The sequence below is a fragment of the Hyla sarda genome, chromosome 4 (genome assembly GCF_029499605.1).
Source record: "Hyla sarda isolate aHylSar1 chromosome 4, aHylSar1.hap1, whole genome shotgun sequence".
Lineage (NCBI taxonomy): Eukaryota > Metazoa > Chordata > Amphibia > Anura > Hylidae > Hyla > Hyla sarda.
The window spans coordinates 181,912,428-181,933,194 of NC_079192.1; the positions used below are offsets into that span (position 1 = coordinate 181,912,428).

A 20,767-nucleotide genomic window follows, 5' to 3' on the forward strand; every position below is an offset into this window, starting at 1 on the left:
GCAGGGAACATTGCGAAAGAAAGCCACGGCAAAACTTAGAGTCCCCATTAAATTTGTCCGGCAAGGACAGGCGGAGGCTAGGAGTGGCCACTCGCTGCGGAAGGGGTGCAGGAGCTGGCGGAGGAGATGGTTGTTGCTGCTGTAGCTGTGACTGTACTTGCTGTAGTTGTGACTGGAGTTGCTGTGTCATGGTGGTCAAGTACGACAGCTGGTGATCTTGTTGGGCGATCTGACGAGCTTGCTGGGCGACCAGCGTAGGGAGGTCAGCGACAACTGGCAGAGGAACTTCAGCGGGATCCATGGCCGGATCTACTGTCACGATGCCGGCTGGCAGGTAGTGGATCCTCTGTGCCAGAGAGGGATGGCGAGGGCCGCGCTAGTGGACCGGTTCTAAGCCACTACAGGTTTTCACCAGAGCCCGCCGCAAGGCGGGATGGTCTTGCTGCGGCGGTAGTGACCAGGTCGTATCCACTAGCAACGGCTCACCTCTCTGGCTGCTGAAGATAGGCGAGGTACAAGGGAGTAGGCAGAAGCAAAGTCGGACGTAGCAGAAGGTCGGGGGCAGGCGGCAAGGTTCGTAGTCAGGGGAGATAGCAGAAGTTCTGGTACACAGGCTTTAAACACACAAAACGCTTTCACTAGGCACAAGGGCAACAAGATCCGGCAAGGAAGTGCATGGGAGGAGGATAGATATAGTCAGGGACCAGGTGGAAGCCAATTAAGCTAATTGGGCCAGGCACCAATCATTGGTGCACTGGCCCTTTAAGTCTCAGGGAGCTGGCGCGCGCGCGCCCTAGAGAGCGGAGCCGCGCGCGCCAGCACATGACAGCAGGGGACGGGAACGGGTAAGTGACCTGGGATGCGATTCGCGAGCGGGCGCGTCCCGCTGTGCGAATCGCATCCCCAACGGCCATGACAGAGCAGCGCTCCCGGTCAGCGGGACTGACCGGGGAGCTGCAAGGAGAAAGACGCCGTGAGCGCTCCGGGGAGGAGCGGGGGCCCGGAGCGCTAGGCGTAACATTGCACTTATACCTTATTGTGCAACAAAAAGTGAAAAGCGGAGCGGAGCGGGGCGGGGGCGGGGGCGGGTGGGGGGGTTGTAGGCCTCGAAGTATTACTGATAGTATTAAATCACATTTAATTTACTGCTAACCACTGTGGTTTTGCAATGTGGTATTTTCTTTGTGAATAAAACAGCACATTTCACATTTCCTGCCTCTATCCCTTCTGCTTGGCACCAGGGCGTTCTGGCCGGCCTGGTCAGCTTCCCCATAATCGGGACCACTCTTGCAGAAACTACTTGGTTATCTCCCCTTCAGCAGAAGTCAAACTTCAGCATCCTGGAGTTAGACAAAGGGTAAAAAGTAGGGGAATACTTTTGCTCCAAGGTTTGGCCAAACATCAAATCATTAGGTGACACGGTGGCTCCAGACCAGTTGGGGCGTTACAAAGACCTGATTGGTGCAGTGATGGTTAGGCTTCTGAAAATGTCTCCCATTTGCACACAGTATCTTAGGATCTTAGCTAGAGGGACCATTGGGTTCTTGATCTCCTCTTCCCTGATTATTTATTTTGGTGGGGCGGTAAGCTCTATGAAGAGTCCTGGTTGTGCCAGACTGGTTGTGGACTCTTTGGAACTTTCAGTGCAGCAGAATGTTCTTTTTGTACTCTTCCCCAGGTCTGTGCCTCTACACAATCATGTCTCTGAACTCTACAGGTAGTTCTTTTCCGCCTCATGGCTTGGTTTTTGCTATATTATGCATTGCCAGCTGTGAGAACTTATGGTTGTGTCTTTCCAAATCCTGTCCAATCAACTGAATTTGCTAAACTAAGCTAAATGTCCAGTGCCATATGGTCTGAATACTTCTGTCCATGCAAAAATGTGTTTTTTTACTTTTTATAAACAAACAAATATTTCTAAAATGTTGTTTTCCTATTCTCATTATTGAGTATTGGATGAAAAATTATGGGGGGGGGGGGGGACCTGATTTTTTAAAAGCATTTTAACAGAAGGCTGTAACTTGTGAAAAAGAGAAAGAGTCGGAACATTTTCCGAATGTATCATATATGGCAACTGATACAAATTCTCAACAACGTCAGAGAGTAATACAGTGATCAGTCCAAGTGTCTGGGGCAGCACAAGCTGTGAATACCGCCCTGTAGAGCTGGTCATTTTGTGTTCTAATCTGGTGCGGAAGCTTTTTATATATTTTAAAGAACAGTCATTTTAATGATAATATCCTCCTGCATAGCTGCTTATACAGAGCCGGGCCAAGACTGGGCCAAGACTGGTCATGGCCTCTCTAGTAGCAGCTTCATACAATTTATGAATAACTTTGTTTCGCATTTGGGGATTCTATTATTTAAAGGTAAAGCTTTTTATTCAGGTGGTAAATGACTAAATGGATGATGTATTTAGATGCTTTCTCGATGTTCAATGATACAACCAGATGGGATAGGAGGTTATCACTGCCATCTGTTTCCCATTAACAATTACTACATACATTTATTTATTTAAAACTATTTTCTACTACATTACATTTTTCATTTTTTGTTTCTTTGAATGTAAAGGAGATCATATCCTTTTGCTATTATTAGCAGGCATTAACAGATGTCTTTTGCTTATCTGGGTGTGCACCTAGGGGACAGGAACATGTGTGCTTTAATCCATGAAACATATGTAGTTTTCCAATATCTGACTCACCACTACCAAAGACTACTCCCAGGCTAAATGCCCACCCTTGTAAGTCTATACTATAAAGAGTTGTAGAGAACAAATAAAACATGCCAATACTGTTGTAAAGAAACATCAGAAGCTTTAGCACATCTTTACTCCTAAGATCAAGTCAGCTAGAAATACACAATGGCGGTCTTCTCAGGGTGCATCGTTGCTGTCCTGGGAGTTTTACTCATCATGGTGGGGATCACAGAAGGTGAGTTATTCTTTTTTTTAATGACTCTACAGGATTCATATATGTTGTATGCTTATAGACAGATGTCTTTGAGGCTAACATCACACACTGCAATTTGTGTGCCAATGCCAGAAGTGGATCCAGTAGGAAAGAGAAGTAAAAGTCCTCCTACTCTTTGTTTTTCCCCAAAAAGCTCCTTTGTGTGATAGGAGTTTAGGTCTGCTTTTACACAATGCATTTTGGTCAGTACTATGCACCATTTTATTTGAATTTTTAAGATGGAAAAAGTATCATGGAAAGACTTATACATCTGTGTTTTGGATCCACTCCTAGTTTTGGCTTATAAGTCTATAATTCTATCTGACTGAAGAGTTGTAGCACTCCAAAGATATTTGAAAAAATAAAAAATAAAAGTAGTATTTCAAAAAAATAAATATTCAAAAATTAAAATGAAATATTTACCCATGTGGAAAAACAGGCAACATTTCAACTCACAACTGAACTTGAAAAAGGCACAGAGTTGTGAGCTGAAATGTTCCCTGTTTATTAACATCGGCCTTGTATGGCCTCTGTTATCTATGATTTGGCTCCTGTATGTCATTTTCTCTTACCATAAGCCTTTAAAAACTTCCCTCTATTTGACAGCCTTGGATATTTCTAAAATATTTGTAAATTGCTTCATTTATCTATAATCATTCTATATCCCAGAAAAAAACTAAAGTGTCCTACTTTCCTTCAAATGTCCAAGCAGAGAGACCAAGACTAAAAACATGAAGTGTGGGTGGAGCTTAGAAAGTGCCATGCAAAGCTTTGAGTGTATGCACACACTACCTGCCCCTTTCAGGCACAATGTGGCTTCTCTCCTATCTCTGACTACCCATAAAGTACAGTGCAGCTGCCCCTTGTGTAAATTCTTGTTTTGTTTATATGTACACCTCCTGAATGTAATCCCCCTCCCCCTTCCTTTTTTGTCATCCCACCGCCTCAATTGACTGCTTAGACAAGGGCTGCTTTGGTTATGTAACCTCTTTCTTGTTGTGATGTTGTTGCTGTTTTCTGCTTACATTTGTGGTGTCTGGGGTGTTACAATGATATTACAGGGTCTGGTGGTATTAACCCTTACTTGTTGGGACGCCAGGGTGCGGTTTGCTCAGTATTGAAGGTCCTGCCACCAACCAGCCCACAAACGGCAGGGATAATAAACGGAATGTCCACAGCAGATTTTATGAGATAACTGGTAAACTTTACTTGAACGTTTTATGCAACAGTCTTTACAAATGAACAGTCTCTCTAGAGGTAACCGGGATGCAGGTTCCTCACAGGCTTTACTGGGACAGATAGTCTTTAGCTTTAAGCAGGCCACTGTGCTACTAATTATAATATTTGAGTGGGTAGTAGTCACACAGGATTTGTAGGTAGAGCTTTGTAACTCACGGTTTTAGTGGATGCTGGATTCATAGGCTTTGGCCTAGCTGAATTGAGATTGAGGCTGACTTGTGCTTGCTTGGTAGTCCGGAACGAAGAGAGTTGCTTGCTTTTTAGCCAGGAAATAAGAGAGAGTTTAGTGACTACCGCCCCTTATATACTAGGGGGGGCTGGACTAATCCCATTGGTTGCAAAGCCTGTAAGTCCTGAACCCAGAGAACTCTGGGTACATCACATGACATTATCACATGACCCCGGAAGGTCCAAAATATCTATACAACCATTATAATAGATCACGTGACCCGGGTAGGTCCTATACATTTATACACTGTACAAAAATACATTCCTATGAGATGACCAAGGGGCAAGCCCTACAGGAGAACCCTGTGGAAATGGAGGGACTATAACTGAGGGGGCTTTAGACAGGGACAGGGACAGGTCCTGTACCGGGACACCACACATTGCTCCTTGCAAAGCCAGTACATTAATATCCCCTTCACCCACATGTCATATATAGTAATATACCTTGTAAATTGGGAGACCATATAGTGGCTGAATGACACAGCCTGGAGTTGGCGGCAGCAAGAGAAGACCATATAGTGCTTGAATGACACAGCCTGGAGTTGGCGACAGCATGAGGAGACAATAGGGCTTCACAATCCCAAAGTTTAAAAGATAAATTTAAATTTTTAAATTGAAGTTTTATGGTAGCTAGTGCTACCTTAAAAAAAATTTAGGTAATTTACAAGCAGCATGAGGAGACCATATAGTGGCTAAATGACACTGCCTGGAGTTTGTAGCAGCATGAGGAGACCATATAATGGCTGAATGACACAGCCTGGAGTTGGCGGCAGCATGAGGAGACCCTATGATGGCTGAATGACACAGCCTGGAGTTGGCGGCAGCATGAGGAGACCATATGGTGGCTGAATGATACAGCCTGGAGGTGGCAGCAGCATCAGGAGTCCTGAAAGTGACCCGGTGCGTGCGGTAGTTGGCAATACCAGTACCCGGTGACGAAGGTGGATGAAAAAAGGTCTGATGCGGAGGAATGTTTGTAACTGGGGAGCAGCGCCTTAAATCTGTTTTGCACTATCCATATTTGTGAAGTCTTGGTGTGGCACCATGGTAATTCTACTCTGATGCATCAGGCATTGGTGGGTGGAAATCCTGGCTGATCCATGCCTGATTCCTCTTCACAAAGGTCAGTCTCTCCACATATTTCATGGACAGACGAGTTCTCCTTGGGGTTACTATGGCCCCCGCCATACTAAACACCGCTCTGATGGCACACTACTGGCCAGGCAGGACATCTTTTCCAGGGCAAACTTTGAGTTGTGGCCACAAATCAAGTTTGGCTTCCAAGAAGTCCAGTGGATCTTCAAGGTGTGTTGGCATGATCATGTCAAGGTATGCCCCACCTGCTGGTTCAGGTCCTGCTCCAGTTGTACCTGCTGATGATGAGTTACTTCACTATACGGGTGAAGAAAGCTATTCATCAGCGACTGTAGACTCAGGCTGCTGCTGATGGAGCCGCTCCTGCCACCCCACCCGTCCCCAGCAGCCATGGCAGTGGAAGGTGAGCGCAGAAGGCACCCCGAGTCAGACCTGCGCGAGAATGGACGATGGCACCTATAGGCATCGGCCAACTGACTCCGTAGTAGTAGGTCAGTTTGTCCTCCCTCTCAATAGGTGTAACAAAAAGGCCCCCATTTTGTGCCGGAAGCGAGGGTCCAATAAGGTGGAGAGCCAGAAGTCATCCCGCTGCCAAATGTTGACAATTCGGCGGTCACTACTCAAGCAACAGAGCATGCATCATGCCATTTGTGCAAGTGACTCAGAGGGACTCCCTGCCTCCATCTCCACTACATACTGCCATGGTGTGTCTAGGTCCTCTGTCTTGCAGAACCCTTTAGCTGCTCATGCTCCTCCTCTCCTGTCAAATGACTAGAAAAACCATCCATTTCGTGAAACCTAAACTGTGCTCCACTGTGCCCTCCCCTCCTCCTCCAGTTCAGCCCCCAAAGGGTTCATGTGGCCATGAGATATAGGCGCTACGTCTCCAGTGCCCTGACAAGCCATTGTTTCCAACACGTGTTGTAGGAAATGAAGCAGTGGAATGACGTTGTTCATCCCATAATCCTGGCAACTGACTAATAATGTGGCTTCCTCGAAGGGCCTGAGCAAACGTAAGGTGTGTCATGTATGAGCTGACACTGGTTGACATTGAAGTTACACAGGGGATTCCCCCTATCCGCTTAGATCATTAAGAAATCGGTGATAGTTGGTTCAACATATGGAGGGTGGAATTACAACGTGTTGAAACGTCGCAAATCAGACTGTGTTGGGGGATACCGTTCTGACGCTGCAGCTTAAGGAGGGTGTGCTTTGCGGTGTACGAGTGGCTGAAGTGCATGCAAAGTTTCCTTCCCATTGTTAGAATGTCTTGCAGATGGGGGGAACACTTAAGGAGCCGCTTGACAACCAGATTGAACACGTGTGCCAAGCAGGGCACATGTCTCAGGCTTCCTTGTCACAGAGCAAATAAGATGTTCTTCCCGTTGTCGCTCACCATTTCCAGTTTTCATGGAGTAAGCCATGCTCCAATTTCTTAATGAATTACTTTTAGCAGTTCCTCCCCTGTGTGACTCCATTCGCAAAGGCAAACCATGTGAAGAATTGCGTCACACCGCCATGCTCTGCACACATGGTATGCTGAAGGGGCACGGAGACATGTCCGGGCAGTGAAGGCTGAGGAAACGGTGGAGCATGAGGAGGCGGAGTCGCACACTGTCAAAGGACCAAAGGCCTGAGAGCGTGGAGAAGGAAGCGGCGTGACCTGTCCAAGTTGTAGAAACCACATTCAACCAGTGGGCCGTAAAGGACATGTATTGTTTGTGACCATACTTACAGCTCCAGACGTTGGCGCTGCCATGCACTTTGGTACGCACTGACATGCTCAAGGACTGGCCCACCTTCTCTTCCACAAAATTCTGCAGGGCTGGTACTGCCTTCTTCACAAAGAAATGATGGCTTGAGACTCTCTACCTCAGCTCGGCACAAGTCATTAGTTCTCTGAAAGGTGCAGAGTCCACCACTTGAAAAGGGAGGGACTGCAGCAACAGCAACTTGGACAGGAGCACATTCAGCTTCTGCACCATTGGATGAGTGGGCGCATACTGTTGTCTCTTGGACATGGCTTCGCTGATGGCTTGCTGGCGGAATGACTAACTCAAAGTAGCATCTGCAGGAGCATCTGGAGCGACAGAAGAAGGGTATGGCACACAGCTCCCTTCGGCTGGGGTGGTGGAGCCTTGGCAAGCTGAAACAGGGAGCGGCGTGCCACTGGGTGATGCAGCAGGCTGGACCACCACATCGGAGCCATGGTTCTCCCAGGCCGCTTTATGGTGGCGCAACATATGCTGACGCAGGGCCGTGGTGCCAACATTGGGACCCTGGCCACGCTTCACCTTCCGTCGACACATCTTGCATTTGGCTATGTTAACCTACTCCTGATGCTTGATGAAAAACTGCCACACCGCCGAGCAGCTGATTTTCCCAGTCTGTACTAATTGACTGCTACTGCCTCCGTCTCCAGGAACCCCTGTTCCACTACCTCCCGGGAAGGTAGGCTGCCGCGAAGCACCTGACGGGCTACCTGACGGGCAACCTGCAACCCTCTTCTCCTGATGATGATGAAGCCCCTTCTGCACCTGGCTCCCAATTGCGATCGGCTTCATCATCATCAACAAGTATCTGCATGTCACTGATGTCCTCCTCAGGTTCCTCAACAGTGTCTGCTTCAGGACCCTGAACACTTTCAACACCACCTCCCACGTCACTCTCCTCATCATTACTTGCCCGCGGAGGAAGCGGCTGATGTCTCCTCCACTTGGCTGGGCAGTAGCTGCTGACTGTCCTCCATTAGATCATCCTCCCTGAATAGTGGAGCTGAACCTACAGCATAAGATACTTCTGTAGGGGAGGAAACAGCATAGGACAGAGGCAATGGGAGGACAGGGACTACTCCCAGGCCATGCGAACTGAGGATTGGTCTGAGGAACCCACTGACTGTTGACTGGGGGTATCATATGCCACTTGTGATGACATGGATGACTGTGTTATCCAATCGATGATGGCAGATGGGTTGCTGGTCGAGACACGACCGCTAGCTGATACCGGGAGATCAGGCCTCTCGTTGCGACTCCTGCTGCCACTCGCCCCTAGTCTGCTGCGACCTTTGCCTCGCCTGATAAATTTAGGCCTCTGCCACTCCTCTGTGCACTTCTTGGCACTTCTCTGCCTGACATAGTGAGTATATGAGGGGAGTACAATACGCTTCACTACGCTTAAAACAGTATTTGTCTAGAACAGCAGCAGGTGTGTACTTTTGGCTGGCATTTTACAGTATCTAGGCCTTTAAGACTTTATCAGGAATAAAATGGTACAACACTTCGATGTACGTATGTGATATGCACTTATGAGGGCAGTAGAATGCATCCACTACGCTTAACAGTATTTGTCTAGAACAGCAGCAGGTGTGTACTTTTGGCTGGCCTTTTACAGTAACTAGGCCCTTGAGACTTTAACAGGAACAAAATAGTACAGCATGTAACACCTGCGCTCTGGCCAGACACGCCGGCCCTGAGCGCTCTCTGCTTATGTCGCCGCTGCCAGCGGAGCTGGGATTTGCATCGCGGGACGCGCCCGCATGCAAATCCCAGCACATCACTCACTTTCCTCATCTTCCACCTCTCCATGTCCTCGCAGCCCCTGCGCGCATGCCCATGCCTCCGAGGGTGCGCCAGAGCTCTTTCACTTAAAGGGCCAGTGCTCTATTAAACAAGTGTCTACACCTGTCCCCTGCCCTTAAATATCAGCTCCTCACTTGTTTCCCTGACGGATCTTTGGTTATCTTGTGCCAAAGTGAAAGACCTGTGTCCCTGTTACCTTGTACCTGTTCCTTGCTACCTTACCTCCCTTGCACCTGTGTTACCTGCCCTGACCTACTGCCATCTTGCCACATCCTTCCAGTCTCCTTCTGTGACATGCCACCTCCCAGCTACCTGTGTGGACGAGCCCAGAGGATCCACCGCCTGCCATGTCACGTTATACACCACTTAGATGTATGCACTTATGAGGGAAGAAAAATGCGATACAGTACGCTTAAAAAAGTATTTGTGTACAAGACCAGCTGGAGAGTACTTTTGCCTGGCCTTTCACAGTATCTAAGCCCTTGAGACTTTAACAGGAACAAAATAGTACACCACTTAGATGTACGTATGTGCTATGCACTTGAGAGGGGAGAGAAATGCGCTACAGTATGCTTAAAAAAGTATTTGTGCACAACACCAGCAGTACACACCAGTGCTGCAGCACACAGTCGCTGTGTACTACACCCAAAATTACACTCTCTCTCTCTCAATCTCACTCCCTTCCCTATCAGTGCTTCTAGGCAGGATTTGTGCTTGAGCTGAATCACTGCTGTTCTTCTGTGCAACACACTGCTCTCTGTAATAGAATGCTGTAGTGACTGGGAGGTGAATCGCTGCAGTAAGAATGCTTTTCTGTGAAACCCACACTGCTCTCTGTCCTTCTCTCTGTGCAACAGAACGCTGACTTGACTAGGAGGTGAATCGCTGCTGGAAAAAGCTTTTCTGTGCAACATACAGCGCTGTCTGTCCCTATATATATCTCTGCAGTGGAAGGCTGAAGTGACTGGCCGCAATATGGCTGCCGATTATATAGGGCTGGGACATCACAGGGGTGACTGGCTGCTGATAGGATGCATCCTGCATGTGATTCAGGGTCATCCCACCTACCCTTGTTCCCGCCTTCCCAGGATTCCTTGCCCCATGTTCTTACATGTGGATCTGCCATTTTAGATGCCCTGGAGCCTGGACCACACTAAATGGAGTTTAATGAAGCGATTCGCGTGATAGAATCGCGGCGATATTCGCATTCGTTGGAAATCAAATCTTTCCTGAAATTCGCAATGAATTCAGTTTGGTCAGATTCGATTTGCTTATCTCTAATCATGACAATAAAGAGTTATGATAAATAGTTTAAAAACAATAACGAAAAACAGGTTATATACTACTATCATTTACTACACATAATTAATTTGTTTTTGTTTTTCTGTTTAAGCTGCTTCAGTCCGCTCTTCATGCCCCCCTGGTTGGTTCTTTTATAGATCACACTGCTATGCTGTCAGCAAGAACCCAGTGAAATGGGCTGATGCAGAGGTAAATGTTTTCTGCTGCAAATTGCTTATTACACCAATTTTTGAGTGTTGTAATATGAATTATACAGTGCATGCAATTCTTATGTATATCCAACAAACTGTTAGAAAAAGTAGTCATATATTAGATATGAAAAAATAAGGTAACAGTCCTCAAATGATCTAGTGAAATGGGGGGCAGGGGGGGGGTGGATGAGGAGAGGGAAAATAGGAAGAAGAAGGATTCAGATAATAGAGGTGAACAAAAAAGAGAGATTAGACCATAGAGTAAAAAATATATGAATTTAATGAAGAAATTAGATAAAATACAAAAAGGGTAGATGTGAGCTGGAGGGGGTAATGCAGGACCCTTGCGATTCCCCTCCAAAAATGAAATTATATATTTTTTAAATCAACTGATGCCAGAAAGTTAAACAGATTTGTAAATTACCGTATTTTTCACCGTATAAGACGCACTTTTTCTTCCCCAAAACTGGGGGGGGGGGGGGAAAGTTGGTGCGTCTTATACGGTGAATACACATTAAAACCCTGTCCTATCGCGGCAGTCCCTGTGGCCATCAACGGCCGGGACCCGCGGCTAATACAGGACATCAGCGATCGCGGTGATGCCCTGTATTAACCCTTCAGACGCGGCGATCAAAACTGACCGCCGCATCTGAAGCGAAAGTGACACTAACCCAGCTGCACCGGGAAGGAACCTTACCTGCCTCCTCGGTGTATGCTCCGTGCCGGGATCCCCTGCATGGCCAGCGCTCTCCTTCATCATCATCACATCGTCGCGCACGCCGTCCCTTCATCCAATAGGAGCGGCGTGCGTAGCGACGTGATGGCGGCAATGGAGAGCGAGGATACCGGGCAGCAGAGACATTCCGGAGCGATGGGGACGCGACGACAGCGATGGAGGGCGACATCCAGGGTAGCGGTGACGGCTCCGGAGCAGCGGGGACACGTGGGTTTTACCTCCTATACCAGTGGTCTTCAACCTGCGGACCTCTAGATGTTGCAAAACTACAATTCCTGGCATGCCCGGACAGCCAATGGCTGTCCGGGCATGCTGGGAGTTGTAGTTTTGCAACATCTGGAGGTCCACTGGTTGAAGATCACTGTCCTATACTTTACATTGGATTCTAGATTTTCTTCCTTTAAAATTGGGTGCGCCTTTTATGCAGGAGCGTCCTATATGCCAAAAAATACGGTACTTGCTATGGGCAACTGCACCACTCTTTTTCTACGCAGGTTTTGATAAATCTTCATATTGTTAGCTCATTTCTACTCTGTAGGGTTTGTTTTGCCTATTACTAACTCAACACAGCCAGATGAACTATGTTTGCTTTTTTTAGTATGAGTGCGGAAGTTATGGACATGGAGCTCATTTAGCTTCCATCATGGATGATTCTGAGGCAGCGATCATTGCAAGTCATGTGTCTGCTAGCCAGGACAAAGACGGAGTGTGGATAGGGCTGCATGACCCTGACAAGGTTTGTAACATTTATTATTTTAAATTAACCTATACACTATGGGAGAGATTTATCAAAACCTGTGTAAAGGAAGAGTGGTGCAGTTGCATATAGCAACCAATCAGATCGCTTATTTCATTTTTCAGAGGCCCTGTTTGAAAATGAAAGAAGGAATCTGATTGGTTGATATGTGCAACTGCACCACTCTTCCTTTACATAGGTTTTGATAGATCTCCCCCTATGTTATTTTAAAGGAAATCTGTCATCAGAATCACCCGCACTAAACCTGTTACACAGGCTTGTAGTGCGGGTGATCCTGATTAAAACGCTTCTTACCTGGTTAAAAATGGTTCAGCGCTTCTTCAGATATCTATATTTTTAGTTTTCTGTTATTCCCTGGCTTGGGACTCAGTGGGAGGTGTTATCATCTGGGACTCAGCTACACGTCATTCTAGCTGGGCGGAGCTGCTGCCCGGCTCATGAATATTCATGAACTTATCCTCGTAGTCTCACTCCTTTTTCTAGGTCTGGTGGGGAGGGCCGCGCATGCGGAAGCGGTGTTCTCCCCCCGGTTTTTCACTCATGCAGCCCGTCTTCTTACTTGTATTGGGCCGCAGCTCGAGTGAAGCCGGGGGGAGAACGCCGCTTCTGGGTGTACGGAACGCGGCGCATGCGCGGCCCTCCCCACCAGACCTAGAAAAAGGAGTTGGACTATGAGGATAAGGTCATGAATATTCATGAGCCGGGCGGCCGCTTCGCCCAGCTAGAATGACGTGTGGCCGAGTCCCAGATGATAACACCTCCCACTGAGTCCCAAGCCAGGGAATAACAGAAAACTAAAGATATAGATATCTGCAGAACCGCTGAACCATTTTTAACCAGGTAAGAAGCGTTTTAATCAGGATCACCCGCACTACAAGCCTGTGTAACAGGTTTAGTGCGGGTGATTCTGATGACAGATTTCCTTTAAGCTTTATTACTCATTATTTCCTACTGTGCTATCTTTGCCTTTTTAGTTTAGTACATAGCAGCTGGTAGAATGCAGCCTACACATCAATGGAGAGTATAGAAGTCAGAAATGGTAAACCAGTGTCACTATATCTAACTTTCTATGGTGTGATTTACAGAATGGCCGTTGGAAATGGACAGATGGATCCATGTATAATTATCATGCCTGGAAAAATGGTGTTCCAGATAATGCCAAAGGGAAAGAATTTTGTGTGGTTCTAGGCAGTGGATCAAGTGAGTGTATATTCAAATCAAAATATCAAAATGCAACTTATTTCATTAAAGAGACTGCAAATAACATCGTACCACATAGACGCTGGTTTGTCGTCTCTTTAAAAAAAAAAAAGGCTCTTTAAATCCTCCTGCAAAAACTCCTTCATAAACCACCTCTGGGTCGAGTTTTTGGAGCTTTCTTTTCTTCCCTTGTGAACATACCCTAACACCAACTGATTTGGTAAGTAATACAGACTGAGAGTTGTTCTTTGCGAATAGCCTTTCGCTCTGGCTCAAAGATTGGAGCTCTGAACTGCTTACACCTATTAAAGGGAAACTCCAGTGGAAACAAGTGGGAAACAAATGTTTTCAAATCAACTGGTGACAGAAAGTTAAAATAGATTTGTAAATTACTTCTACTTCAAAATATGAAGCCTTCCAGTACTTATCAGCTGCTGTATACTACAGAGAAATTTGTGAAGTTCTTTCCAGTCTGACTACAGTGCTCTCTGCTGACATGTCAGGAACTGTCCAAATTAGAAACATATCCCAAAAGAAAACCTCTCCTGCTCTGGACAGTTCCTGACACAGACAGAAGTGTCAGCAGAGAGCACTGGGGTCAGACTGTAAAGAACTTCACACATTTCTCTGTAATTTATCTCTAGCATACAGCAGCTGATAAGTACTAGGGGGGGGGTTAAGATTTTTAACCCCTTAACGACTACGGCCGTAAATGTACGTCCTGGTTTGGCGGTACTTCCCGCACCAGGACGTACATTTACATCCTGTGTATGACCACAAGCATTGAAGCAGTGCTCGCGTCATACACGGCAGGTTACGGCTGCTATCAGCAGCAATCGCGCAGATGCCCACCATTAATCCCTCAGATGCCGTGATCAGTACAGATCACAGTATCTGCGGCAATGCTCATATTAAAATAGATGATCGGATCGCCCGCAGCGCTGCCGCGGCGATCCGATCATCTGTAATGGTGGACGGAGGTCCCCTCACCTGCCTCCATCCGTCTTTCGGCGTCTTGTGCTCTGGTGTGAGATCAAGCAGACCAGAGCAGAAGATCCCCGATAATAGTGATCAGTGCTATGTCCTAGGCATAGCACTGAACAGTATTAGCAATCAAATGATTGCTATAGAAAAATCCCCTCCCCAATAAAAATGAAAATTGTCTGCTTTTCCCATTGTACCCCCAAAAAGTGTAAACATTTTTTTTTTATAAACATATTTGGTATGTTTTAGAAATTTTTACATTTTAGGAACTGTCCAGAGCAGCAGCAAATCCCCATAGCAAACCTGATCTGTTCTGGACAGTTCCTAAAATGGACAGAGGTGTCAGCAGAGAGCACCGTTATCAGACAGAAAGGAAATTCAAACAGAAAAGAACTTCCTCTAGAACATACAGCAGCTGAAAAGTACTGGAAGGATTAAGATTTTTAAATAAATCTGTTTAACATTCTGTCACCAGTTGATTTAAAATGTTTTTTTTTTCCAGTGGAGTACCCCTTTAAGTCAGTTGACTAAAATGTCAATAGATTTTAGTTATAGTTTTAGTCATCATAACTTTGCTTTTATTAATTTTAGTCACTGAAAAAGGATTTTAAAAAGTCAACAAAATGAACACTGGACAGAAGAATCATATAAACAATCTATGCTACTGTACTTGATAAATAAAATTGTAGTGTGACATAAAGCTACAACCTTATCCTTGTCGATCTATAGAAATTGTAGAAAAATAAATATTCAAATGGGCCTTTTAGCCATGTAGTATTCATTTTACAAGCAGCAGAACAATGCATTCGCATGCATCATGGTCATTTCCCATTTCAGACGACAATCCACACAGTTGTTCTTTTATGTCCCAAGCATAAGGAACTGTAAGTGTAAATGATAAATATTTATTATTCTCCTCTCAACTTTTTTGTAGAATATAAGAAATGGAACGATGTTGGATGTGGAGGACTCAAGAACTATGTCTGTAAATTCAAGCCTTGATATCCGTTTACAATATGCTCTTTGTTTCATGTTGCTTTAATAAATATTTGCTCTTTACAGCGTGTAAATGCTGCCGGTGTTTGTTACTGTAATAAAAAGATGCTTTCTGTCAAGTGACAGAATGATAATTCTCCATCTGTATTTACCACTCGAGTGGGAAAATTCCATATATTGGCCCAGATGAACCAACCTGCCTAAGATTGGAAAATGTCTGTTTTTACCCATAACAACTAATCAAAGCTCATTTACGTATGGTAACAAGCTCTTGTAATATGTAAATGGTTGTTATGGAAAAACCAGACTTGGTCATTGTCTAGTCCTCTAGCCCAGCTTTAATATGGAAAAATGTTTATCTAACTTTAGCCCTTTCCATATCAAATTTCAGACTCGCTAAAACAATCCTTAATATTTCCATCTGGAATATCTCCACTCTCAATCCTTCTCTTTGTTTTATATCTTTGGCGCAAAATATCAAAGAAACTTCAAACAACACTGCACTCCGATGACAGACTTAAAAAAATATTCCAACAGCCCCCCATATTGGCCTTCAGACAGCCTACCAACCTAACGCAAATTATAGTAAGGAGGGCCCTACACAAAAATGCACAAAATGACACCCAACCCTGTCTCAAAAAAAAAAAAGGTGTAAAATATGTGCACATATGTCCATACCAAACTATGTCCATACCAAACTATGTCCATACCAAACTCTGTCTCCCATCATAACATCAATGGCATCTTCTGCAAATCATCTAATGTGGTCAATTTTATCATGTGCGCAAAATACTTAACTGCTCTCTATGGGGGGCATTTACTAAGGGGTTTAGTCATTTTTTTCTGACTATTTTTGGCGCAAAATTGTCGCAATTGCGCCTACCCTATAAATTGTGCGACTTTCCCTAGCAAGAGCTAGAAAGTCAAAAAAAAAATTCCCGCTTAATTTACGCAAGTTTTCAGTTTTGACTTGCAGTGGTCAGGAATTTATTAACTGAGACAGTCGCAGTTGCGCAATAAACTGTCGCAACGGCCATAAAAATTGACTAAAATTTACTCCAGCTCCAACATGGAGCAGGAAAAGCTACTGCCGCCCGGGCTCCGACATACTTTCTCCCCGCTACCCTCACTGCGCTACCGGGACACTACAGTGATTTATATCCCCCCCCCCTCTCACCTGCCAGCGCCACACAACTCCCATCTGTCTGCTGTTGCAAGACTACAAGTCCCAGCATGGCCTTACAGTGAGGACACGCTGGGAGTTGTAGTCTTGTAGCAGCGGGAGCTGAGCGGCGCGGGCGGGAGACAAGGGGGGGGGGGGGTAGCGGGGAGGCCGTATGAGGAGCCCGGGCGGGAGACAAGGGGGGGGGTGGGTAGCGGGGAGACCGTATGAGGAGCCCGGGCGGCTGCACTGTAATGTCAGCCCGGGCTCCTGCCCTGAGAGCCATAGGCTTTGGCTGTCAGGGCATGCTGGGTGTTGTAGTTTTGCAACAGTTGGAGGGCCACAGTTTGCAGACCACTGGTGTGTGGTCTGTAAACTGTAGTCCTCCAGCTGTTGCAAAACTAAACAGCTGAAGGGGACCGGCGAAGAAGTTCACTTACCCTTCCGAGGCTCCAGCGACGATCGCTGACGGAGATCGTCGCGCGGCAGTGTCGCGCGGCAGTGTCGTGCAGCGCTGGATCCTACGGAAGCCGGTAAGTTGCGCAAGCTTCCCAACCAGGGTGCCTCCAAATGTTGCAAGACTACAACTCCCAGCATGCCTGGACACCCTTTGGCTGTCCGGGCATGCTGGGAGTTGTAGTTTTGCAACAGCTGGAGGCACCCTGGTTGGGAAACACTGGCCTAAAACAGTGTTTCCCAACCAGGGTGCCTCCAGATGTTGCAAGCCTACAACTCCCAGCATGCCTGGACAGCCATTGGCTGTCCGGGCATGCTGGGAGTTGTAGTTTTGCAACAGCTGGAGGCACCCTTGTTGGGAAACACTGGCCTAAAACAGTGTTTCCCAACCAGGGTGCCTCCAGATGTTGCAAGACTACAACTCCCAGCATGCCTGGACAGCCATTGGCTGTCCAGGCATGCTGGGAGTTGTAGTTTTGCAACAGCTGGAGGGCCACAGTTTGCAGACCCCTGGTTTGTGGTCTGTAAACTGTAGTCCTCCAGCTGTTGCAAAACTAAACAGCTGAAGGGGACCGGCGAAGAAGTTCACTTACCCTTCCGAGGCTCCAGCGACGATCGCTGTCGGAGATCGTCGCGCGGCAGTGTCGCGCGGCAGTGTCGTGCAGCGCTGGATCCTACGGAAGCCGGTAAGTTGCGCAGGCTTCCCAACCAGGGTGCCTCCAGTTGTTGCAAGACTACAACTCCCAGCATGCCTGGACAGCCTTTGACTGTCCAGGCATGCTGGGGCTTGTAGTTTTGCAACATCTGGAGGCACCCTGGTTGGGAAACACTGTTTTAGGCCAGTGTTTCCCAGCCAGGTTGCCTCCAGATGTTGCAAAACTACAACTCCCAGCATGCCTAGACAGCCTTTGACTGTCCAGGCATGCTGGGACTTGTAGTTTTGCAACATCTGGAGGCACCCTGGTTGGGAAACACTGTTTTAGGCCAGTGTTTCCCAGCCAGGTTGCCTCCAGATGTTGCAAAACTACAACTCCCAGCATGCCTAGACAGCCTTTGACTGTCCAGGCATGCTGGGACTTGTAGTTTTGCAACATCTGGAGGCACCTTGGTTGGGAAACACTGTTTTATTCCAGTGTTTCCCAGCCAGGTTGCCTCCAGATGTTGCAAAACTACAACTCCCAGCATGCCTAGACAGCCTTTGACTGTCCAGGCATGCTGGGACTTGTAGTTTTGCAACATCTGGAGGCACCCTGGTTGGGAAACACTGTTTTAGGCCAGTGTTTCCCAGCCAGGTTGCCTCCAGATGTTGCAAAACTACAACTCCCAGCATGCCTAGACAGCCTTTGACTGTCCAGGCATGCTGGGACTTGTAGTTTTGCAACATCTGGAGGCACCCTGGTTGGGAAACACTGTTTTAGGCCAGTGTTTCCCAGCCAGGTTGCCTCCAGATGTTGCAAAACTACAACTCCCAGCATGCCTAGACAGCCTTTGACTGTCCAGGCATGCTGGGACTTGTAGTTTTGCAACATCTGGAGGCACCTTGGTTGGGAAACACTGTTTTATTACAGTGTTTCCCAGCCAGGTTGCCTCCAGATGTTGCAAAACTACAACTCCCAGCATGCCTAGACAGCCTTTGACTGTCCAGGCATGCTGGGACTTGTAGTTTTGCAACATCTGGAGGCACCCTGGTTGGGAAACACTGTTTTAGGCCAGTGTTTCCCAGCCAGGTTGCCTCCAGATGTTGCAAAACTACAACTCCCAGCATGCCTAGACAGCCTTTGACTGTCCAGGCATGCTGGGAGTTGTAGTTTTGCAACATCTGGAGGCACCCTGGTTGGGAAACACTGGCCTAAAACAGTGTTTCCCAACCAGGGTGCCTCCAGATGTTGCAAAACTACAAGTCCCAGGTTGGGAAACACTGTGCCCGGCCTCCGCCCCACCTTACTGTAAGGGCATGCTGGGAGTTGTAGTCCTGCAGCTGGGGGCAGGGGACAAGCTTGTCACATTTATTATCACCTGCTCACACATCTCCTGCACCACACAACTACAACTCCCAGCATGTCCTTACTGTAAGGGCATGCTGGCAGTTGTAGTCGTGCGGGGCGGGAGATGATAATAAATGTACTAACCCATTTTTTTGTTTTCTTCTCATTTCAGATCCGTTTATCCTGTGGACTCCTTCGGGTTCGGTGGACTACTTCGATGACCAGCGTTTTTCTTTGTTTGATTTTAATAAAATGGTTAACGAGGGCTTGTGGGGGAGTGTTTTTTGTAATAAAAATTTTTTAAAACCTGTTGTGTTTTTTTCTTACTTTACTAGACAGGCTTAGTAGTGGAAGCTGTCTTATAGACAGAGTCCATTACTAACCTGGGCTTAGCGCTAGCCACAAAAACAGCTAGTGCTAACCCCCTATTATTACCCCGGTACCCAACGCCACAGGGGTGCCGGGAAGAGCCGGTACCAACAGGCCTGGAGCGTCAAAAATGGCGCTCCTGGGCCTAGGCGGTAACAGGCTGGCGTTATTTAGGCTGGGGAGGGCCAGTAACAATGGTCCTCGCCCACCCTGGGAACGTCAGGCTGTTACTGTTTGGTTGGTATTTGGCTGAGAATGAAAATAGGGGGGACCCTATGCGTTTTTTTTTTTTTTAAATAAATAATTAAATATATTTAAAAAACGCATAGGGTCCCCCTATTTTTATTCTCAACCAAATACCAACCAAACAGTAACAGCCTGACGTTACCAGGGTGGGCGAGGACCATTGTTACTGGCCCTCCCCAACCTAAATAACGCCAGCCTGTTACCGCCTAGGTCCAGGAGCGCCATTTTTGACGCTCCGGGCCTGTTGGTACCGGCTCTTCCCGGCACCCCTGTGGTGTTGGGTACCGGGGTAATAATTGGGGGTTAGCGCTAGCTGTTTTTGTGGCTAACGCTAAGCCCGGCTTAGTAATGGACTCAGTCTATAAGACAGCTTCCACTACTAAGCCTGTCTAGTAAAGTAAAATAAAAATAAAACACAACAGGTTTTAAAAAAAATTTATTACAAAAAACACTCCCCCACAAGCCCTCGTTAACCATTTTATTAACATCAAGCAAAGAAAAACGCTGGTCATCGAAGTAGTCCACCGAATCCGAAGGAGTCCACAGGATACACAGATCTGTAGAAGAAGTAACCAAAAAAAAAAAAAGTGTAAGTACATTTAGGGAGAAAAAAACTGTGTTAAAAAAATGTAATAAACACACACACACACACACACACACACACACACTAAACGCCGTTTACCACTTCTGAGCCATGACTACAATTTACAGTGATCCCTCAACTTACAATGGCCTCAACATACAATAGTTTCAACATACAATGGTCTTTTCTGGACCATCGTAAGTTGAAACCAGACTCAACATACAATGCTACAGACAGTCCAGATCTGTAAAACGTGTCAATGGCTGGAAGAACCAACCAATCAAAATGGGCATTCACTGGTAAAACCCCTGTATTACTGAAGTGTATGCACTGACTGGTATTACATGTTCTGTACACTTTACCTGTATCAGGGTTAGCTGCTCTTTTGGACACCAGGTGAGGGCAACTCCATTACTTGTTTTGGACATTGCCTGTACTGTACAGGACCCCTGAAGAAGCTCCTGTCCTCTACATAGACCAGTGTTTGCCAAGCAGGGTGGCCCCATTTTTTGCAAAACTACAACTCCCAGCATGCCCGGACAGCCTTTGGCTGTCCAGGCATGCTGGGAGTTATAGTTTTGCAACAGCTGGAGGCTCCCTGCTTGGGAAACACTGACATAGACAGTGATTTACAGCTCCCAGCAGATCTTTATTACTTTTATATGTAAGGATTTGCTTTATCTATATCAGTTATCTACTTATTTTTCTT

The 20,767-nt window shown here is 46.6% G+C and overlaps 1 protein-coding gene across 1 annotated transcript; it reads left to right on the forward strand.

The window, feature by feature from the left end:
- Positions 1-2,863: 2,863 nt before the first annotated feature.
- Positions 2,864-15,321, forward strand: LOC130368788 (regenerating islet-derived protein 4-like). The gene is made up of 5 exons (XM_056573007.1): positions 2,864-2,933; positions 10,485-10,582; positions 11,919-12,056; positions 13,163-13,277; positions 15,196-15,321. The coding sequence occupies exons 1-5, from the start codon at positions 2,864-2,866 to the stop codon at positions 15,261-15,263; spliced, it is 489 nt and encodes a 162-aa protein (XP_056428982.1). The 3' UTR covers positions 15,264-15,321.
- Positions 15,322-20,767: the final 5,446 nt, after the last annotated feature.

What these genes read in the sequence shown, in the direction of transcription:
- LOC130368788 (XM_056573007.1), top strand. Translation starts at nt 2,864, where the DNA reads ATGGCGGTCTTCTCAGGGTGCATCGTTGCTGTCCTGGGAGTTTTACTC. An exon ending in CATGGTGGGGATCACAGAAG is followed by an intron (nt 2,934 to 10,484) that starts GTGAGTTATTCT and finishes TTTCTGTTTAAG; the next exon opens with CTGCTTCAGTCCGCTCTTCA. An exon ending in TGAAATGGGCTGATGCAGAG is followed by an intron (nt 10,583 to 11,918) that starts GTAAATGTTTTC and finishes TGCTTTTTTTAG; the next exon opens with TATGAGTGCGGAAGTTATGG.